This window comes from Lampris incognitus, chromosome 6 (genome assembly GCF_029633865.1).
Source record: "Lampris incognitus isolate fLamInc1 chromosome 6, fLamInc1.hap2, whole genome shotgun sequence".
Lineage (NCBI taxonomy): Eukaryota > Metazoa > Chordata > Actinopteri > Lampriformes > Lampridae > Lampris > Lampris incognitus.
In genome coordinates this window covers 6,115,090-6,122,647 of record NC_079216.1, presented here as the reverse complement: position 1 = coordinate 6,122,647, position 7,558 = coordinate 6,115,090, and the positions used below count along the sequence as shown (strand labels likewise).

The following is a 7,558-nucleotide window of genomic DNA, read 5'->3' as shown; positions in this document are numbered from 1 at the left end:
TTGACTTTCGGTGTTAAGTGTCCTCTGATCCGAATGCCAAGTCCACATAACTGTACAGTCCATTCTGAATCAACATATCCAAGCCAGTCCCCCTTAAATAAGTGCTTTCCCTCGAGTCAAGTCGAGTCAAGTCAGTGTTGTTTGTGGAGCCCAATATCACAACTTACAAATTTGCCTCAAGGGGCTCTCGACTTCTGAGGGCCCTACAGGACCCGAGAGAGCTGTGGTGGGGACAGTTTCTAACAGCTAAATCACAACTCTGTGTGTGTGTGTGTGAATGTGTGTGTGTGTTACGCTATGTGAGGAGGTCCTACTGAGGGAGGTGGGGCCTTATAGCGCCTGATCAGCGGGTTTGTAAATGTCAGCTCCATATCTGATCCAAAGACCTACAAATGAAGTTCTGACGCAGAGCGTTGTAAATCTACTCAGGGGATAAAACCCCGCGTGTGTTGTGGAAAGAGCTTACAGTTCAATATCGACCAGGCCTGGACGCATTGTAAAAAGTGCTTTTACTTTCTCATCCAGGGGATTAGATATTCTATAAACAGTGCGTTTGTGTTCTCAGATGAACGGATATTGCATTCGGGAATTAAACTTAACTGTGCCAAAGGTGACTCTACACACATATTCTAAACAAATACATAAACAAAACGGGCTGATTTAGCCTGGTAGATAACTTTATTGGTGTCAATCGGCATTCTTACCAGACACCTCACAGTTCCAGGCCCCTGAGCTTCTTTCCACAGATTTCAACACTTGAAACACGCCGAGTTTTTCTGCAAATAGCGCACAGTAAGATCATTCAAGCACCATACCTTCAATTCTCTCTTTCTTCAAGCAGCTTTTTCCTTCTGTGATATCCAGACAAGTGATTTGCATTCATTCAAATTAAATTGCGTTTCCTTTTCCCCTTGATGACGGTTTTATCAGCCAGACAGGAAGTGCACGTCCATACCTGAGTTTAACGTGCCGGATAAAAGAAGGATGTGAGGTGGTTGTCTGAACGCTTCCATGACGATAGAACTATATAAGCTGTCAGTGTATTGTGAAGAATATCATTTATTCTTCAAGGAAAATCTGTGAGTGCCAACGCCCCCCCCCAAAAAAAATCATGGGCCCCTCTGCCCCCCCCCGTTCAAAACGTTCATAACGTGGCCCCTGACCCCCAAAACCACATCAGAGAGAGACAGACAGACAGACAGACAGAGGAGGGGGAGAGACAGAGAGAGACAGAGACAGAGACAGACAGAGAGAGAGAGAGACAGAGAGAGAGAGACAGAGAGAGAGACAGAGAGAGACAGAGAGAGAGAGAGAGAGAGAGAGAGAGAGAGAGAGAGAGAGAGAGAGAGAGAGACTGAGAGAGAGAGAGACAGAGAGAGAGAGAGACAGAGAGAGACAGAGAGAGACAGAGAGAGAGAGAGAGAGAGAGAGAGACTGAGAGAGAGAGAGACAGAGAGAGAGAGAGAGAGAGAGAGAGACAGAGAGAGAGAGACAGAGAGAGAGAGAGAGACAGAGAGAGAGACAGAGAGAGAGAGAGAGACAGAGAGAGAGAGAGACTGAGAGAGAGACAGAGAGAGAGAGAGAGAGACAGAGAGAGAGAGAGAGAGAGAGACAGAGAGAGAGAGAGACTGAGAGACAGAGAGAGAGAGACAGAGAGAGAGAGAGAGACTGAGAGAGAGACAGAGAGAGAGAGACAGAGAGAGAGAGACTGAGAGAGAGACAGAGAGAGAGACAGAGAGAGAGAGAGAGAGAAGGCTTTTCCTGATGATGGTATTTGGAAGAATGCTGCAGCCACAGCATCTCTTCTCAGATGTCTTCTCAACACCTCTGTGTGTGTGTGTGTGTGTGTGTGTGTGTGTGTGTGTGTGTGTGTGTGTGTGTGTGTGTGTGTGTGTGTGTGTGTGTGTGTGTGTGGGTGTGTGGACACACAGGTGCTGGTTGGTCAGCCTAACGCAGGGCCTTAACGCAGAGTTATACGTAGTGCAGTGTTTCCCAACCCAGTCCTCAAGGACTCCCTATCCTGCAGATTTTCATCGTAACCCTGCATAGGTAGCCCTGCTTGTACTTACTCGACCAATCATCTCGCAGCACTTAATTATGCAAGGTGTGCAACGTCTGACAAAATTCATTGCTGATTGGTTGAATAAATACAAACAGGTACCTATTCAGGGTTGCAAAGAAAATCTGCAGGATAGGGGGTCCTTGAGGACTGGGTTGAGAAACACTGACGTAGTGTGTTTAACACTAAGTGCCTCGTGGTGAAGTACAGGGACCCTCTCCACCGTTACGCCTTCACGTCTCTGAACTGGGTTACAAACAGCTGAGGGGTACGTTGCCATGTGGTCGGCTAGGCCACGCGTGTTGTGTAGTCTGCACTTGGTCATTTTGCGTGTCACACCGTTGAATTTACCAACAGATAAAAGTTGCATCATCCCACAAACCACGTGAGTCGCCATATTAAACACAAATACAGACGCCCGCGTATTGACAGACAGTATAGTGATGGACATGGTTGGAGAAACATTACGGTATGGAGTAGAGTAGAATAACTTTATTTTTCCAGTGGGAACTTCGATTGTTGTCGACAGTTTGAAGCAGGTATGCTAATAAATTACACAAATAGATCATAAACTACATAGCTACAATTATTATGTGCAAATTATACTTGTACTAATATATGATTCTAATATGCTAAAATTACTTTTTTATAGAAAAATATCATGTTAGCTTGCTATACAACTAATATACCAACAATAAGCAGCTTGTGAAAGAATAATCATCATTGCACCTTTCTGTTATATTATGAAATGTATACAAAGTATCATAGAAAAGGTGCAGTGATTATTGTTGTCTCACTTAATACTGAAAAACTACCATAATATGCTTCACCAACACTATATATATATGTGTATATATACACACACACACACACACACACACACACACTGATCAGCCAAAACGTTAAAACCACCTGCCTAATATTGTGCAGGTCCCCCTTGTGCTGCCAAAACAGCTCTGACCCGTGGAGGCGTGGACTCCTCAAGACCTCTGAAGGTGTCCTCTGGTATCTGGCACCAAGACGTTAGCAGCAGATCCTTCAAGTCCTGTGAGGTGGGGCCTCTATGGATCGGACTTGTTTTTCCAGCACCTCCCACAGATACTCGATCAGATTGAGATCTGGGGAATTTGGAGGCCATGACAACACCTTGAAGTCTTTGTCACGTTCCTCAAATCATTCCTGAATAATTGTTGCAGTGTGGCAGGGAGCATTATCCTGCTGGAAGAGGCCGCTGCTATCAGGGAATACCGTTGGCATGAAGGAGTGTGCCTGGTCTACAACAATGTTTAGGTAGGTGGTACGTGTCAAAGTAACATCCACATGAATGCCAGGACCCAAGGTTCCCCAGCAGAACATTGCCCAGAGCATCACACTGCCCCTGTCGGCGTGTCGTCTTCCCATCCTGGTGCCATCTCTTCCCCAGGTAAACGATGCACACACACCCGGCCGTCCACATGATGTAAAAGAAAACATGATTCATCAGACCAGGCCACCTTCTTCCACTGCTCCATGGTCCAGTTCTGACGGTCACCTGCCCATTGCAGGTGCTTTCGGCAGTGGACGGGTCATCATGGACACTGACCGGTCTGCAGCTCCATACACAGCAAGCTGTGATGTACTGTGTGACAGCTGTCCGTCATAGCCAGCATGAACTTTTTCAGCAATTTGAGCTACAGTAGCTCTTCTGTGGGACTGGACCAGACAGGCTAGCCTTCACTTCCCACGTGCATCAATGAGCCTTGGGCGTCCATGACCCCTGATGCCGGTTCAACAGTTCTCCTTCCTTGGACCACTTTTTGTAGGTACTGACCACTGCATACCAGGAACACCCCACAAGACCTGCTGTTCTGGAGATGCTCTGACCCAGTCCTCTACCCATCACAATTTAGCCCTTGTCAAAGTCCCTCAGGTCCTTACGCTTGCCCATTTTTTCCTGCTTCCAACACATCAACTTCAAGAACTGACCGTTCCCTTGCTGCCTAATATATCCCACCCCTGACAGGTGCCATTGTAACGAGATAACCAATGTTATTCACTGACCTGTCCGTGGTTTTAGTGTTTTGGCTGAGCGGTGTATAATATGCATTCCAGTTAACTAAAATCTGAGGAATTTCTGCCTCGTCTGTGGCGACCGGACGAACAGCGCCACTGCCTTTGCAACCCACATTGTGGTCAGACGGGGAATTGCACCCAAACGGGCACTGCTGTAGTAGGGGGGGGGGAAATCCCAAGTATGAACTTTTCTTTATTACTTATTTAATTATATATTTATTTAACAACCTCACACAAGTCTACACAAAGCTTTTTTTCTTCGGGATCTTTTCGTTTTAAGCGTTCCCCGTTTACTCCTTCTCTTCATCATCTTCATCATCATCATCATCATCACCACCATCCTCCTCCTCCCACCTGGGACATACCTGCGGGGCAGCAGGTACCAGTAAAAGCAAGCGGCTGCTGGGCTACTCGGTCATTTCCCGCCGGCGCGCCGTGTCCCGTCCAGGTAGCCGGGGGGGTGGGGGGTGGGGTGAAGATGGAGTGATGTCCGGGACCATGTCCGGGACCATGTCCGGGACCATGTCCGTGCCGTGGAGCCTGCTGTTCCTGGGCTTGCTGTGCCGCGCCGAGTCCAGCTGCTCTCCGACGTCTTACTACAAGAACTGCTGGATCCGCCGCTTCCCGGGGCTCCTCATCGACATGGAGGAGTCCCAGAGGAGAGGAGCGCAGCTCCTCAAGTCCTACCAAGAGGAGACCGCCTTGAAATGCAGCCGGACGTGCTGTCTCGCCAGAAACTGTAAGTTCGAAAACTATAAATCGCATGTACAGAATAATGTCTAAAAAAAAAAAAACCTGTCAAGGCGACCCGCGCATGCGCGGTCCGTACACTTGTCCGCGCAGATACGCTACACGTGTTTGTCCGATCGATCCGCGGTGGACTTTTAACGTGGACTTCCACGTTGTTTGGTGATGGGGGGGAGGGGGGGGATAAAACTCACGTTTCTACCGCGCAAATCTCCTTGATGGGTCAAATTTGAGTGGAGCTCAAATTTACCACCACCTCAAGTGGGTCGGCCCTCCTTTACTGCCACTATGCTCCTTTCTGTCTCTGCAGTCTCCTGCAATCTGGCAGTTTTTCACTACGACGTTGTGCAAGAAAACGTGAACTGCTTCCACCTGCACTGCCCCACCCTGGAGAGCTGCATCCTCACCTACAGGAGCAACGTCGTCCTGTACAATATCACCAAAGGTCAGTAGAGGTCCCCCATCAGCGCTCCGTCAGCCATCATAATGACCTGACAGTAACGATATCTGGCACAACTCCAGGGGTCGGGCTGAGTTTTGGGAGCAGCTCGACGGAGGATGTGACCTGGCCTTGTTTTGATTCAAAACCTTCACCCATAAAAGCAAAACCTAGAGACGAGATCATATCTCTTCTTCGGTCCGGGTCTCTGAGATGCTTATTATGAATTTGGCACAGATTTGCGTCAGCTGAACTTGTGGGGGGGGGGGGGAGCCCGGATATGTCTCCATCTTACTAATACCACCGGGTTCCGTGTTACAGGTTTGGATCCGGACCTGCTGGTATTTGGAAAGTACTTCACATCCAATGTGCGTGTGCTGCCCCACTTCTACGCCCGGGTCAACGCCTCGGAGCCGCTGGCCTCGGACAAACGGCAGTTCAGTCGCCCGCTGCTTCCGCCCGCCCCGCCGCCAATCACAGCACCTGCTGACGACCCCAACACCACCACCATGGGGAGGACCCCTGCCCTCACCACCACCACCACTTCCGCCACCACCTCCTCAGCTTTGAGGAGCACAAGTCAGTGGCCTCCGATGATTTCAACCACAACGATGGCCACTTTGTTTTTCACATCAACGCCCACACCGGCCCCAAGCGACCACGAACGCACCACATCCACCCCGCCGTCAGACCCCTCCACCTCCAGCGCTCCTCTGACACCCAAAACTTCATCCGCCACAACCTCACACACTCCGTACACTGCCCACACCACCATCACCGCCACCGCCGTCTTATCAGCCACCAGCAACAGTGCTGCAATCACACGGCTATCCCCGTCCGCCATTCCTACCCGACAGAGCACCTCCACCCTTTCTCAAGCAGACGCCGACACCCTGACCACCTTCACCACCATGGCTAAAGTCGAGAGCAGCAAGCAGTACCCCAACAACACCAAGGTCTACCTGGACAGAAACCACACAGTAGGCGGTGAGGGCGGGCTGGGCGTCGGGGGGGGATTCACAACACAGGGGGCGCTGGGATCCGGGTGGCATCTTGCCGCCCACACCCTTCCGGTGGCGGTGGCGACGTGCATCGCCGTGCTGCTGAGCTGCTGTTGTTCGCTGGTGGTGGTAATGAGCTGGTGGGGCCGCAGGAGGAGGAAGGGATGCTACCGGACGGCCTACAGAGGGAGAGGGGGCTCCATGCGTCTCATTAAGTACGTTCTCGTCAAGGAGAACTCTTGAAAGAACAACACGAGATGGGGACGGTGTGGTCAGAAAAAAAATGTTCGGGACTTTGGCTTTTAAGCTTATCTAGCAAAATATTCTTTAAGCGTGGAGTCTAAGATAAGGGGACGTTACGCGTGAATGTTAATACTATTATTTCCATCGCTATGAACTGAAACCTTTCCTTCCATTCTGGGGTATTGCTGCCAAGTTGTTTACTCTAGAAGCCGGGCCTCTCTAGTCATCGCCTTATTTCAAGCAAAAAGAAAAATATGGTAATTGCCAGTTGATATATTTTAAATACTGAAAGGCCCCACAAATGGCTGGAAAGAGTTAATTTCTTATGGATTAGTAGAGCTTTAGCTACACAAAAACAGACATGCTTTAAAGTGTGCATCAGAAATGTCAAGTCGGCGCAGTCGGTTCAGCTGCCACGAAGAAGAGGATATAAAATCCATTTGGCGGATCTACATTCGGATGTCCTCCAGTGAGTACCAAGTGATGTCGACACCAAACCTGATGGACCGAGTTGTCCACCCCGTGCCTTAAGTGTGTTGATGGAGACATCCGAGCACGCCAAGCTGCGGCAACAAACCCGGGGTTGTTTGGCCGGTCAGAAACACTTCCTCTGTTTCTTTATGCGGGGGGCAGCGGCGGTTTTAGCGTGTCTCGGGGTCTTGTGGCCGGCAAGACCGCCTCATGCAGTCCAGCGCATGTCCCGAACATATTGGGTTTCTCCTGACCTAGAACTGTTTAAAGAGGGCTTGGGTGCTTTTCATCAGCCTGGCACTGAATGAATTCTTTCACCGGGGGCGCCTCTCACCTTGCCCTGATGGTGACCACATCAGGGTGAGAACAGAGGCCGGGGTAGATGGTAAGATTTAATAGGTCTAACATAAAGTAGTAAAGCCTTGTATTTGCATACGAGAGTCAGCTGACTGGAATAAACAGATTTTAAAATCTCTTAAAACATGACGTGTTCTCAAATCTGGTTTTCAGCTTTACTGTGGACGTACACTTCACAAAGCAGAACCG

At 49.5% G+C, this 7,558-nt stretch overlaps 1 protein-coding gene across 1 annotated transcript; it reads left to right on the top strand.

Moving 5' to 3' along the window:
- The first annotated feature begins 4,619 nt into the window (after positions 1-4,619).
- Positions 4,620-6,645, top strand: LOC130113969 (MANSC domain-containing protein 4-like). Its single transcript, XM_056281681.1, has 3 exons — positions 4,620-4,850; positions 5,169-5,303; positions 5,619-6,645. Exons 1-3 carry the CDS (start codon positions 4,622-4,624, stop codon positions 6,539-6,541), a joined length of 1,287 nt encoding a protein of 428 aa, XP_056137656.1. The 5' UTR covers positions 4,620-4,621; the 3' UTR covers positions 6,542-6,645.
- Positions 6,646-7,558: the final 913 nt, after the last annotated feature.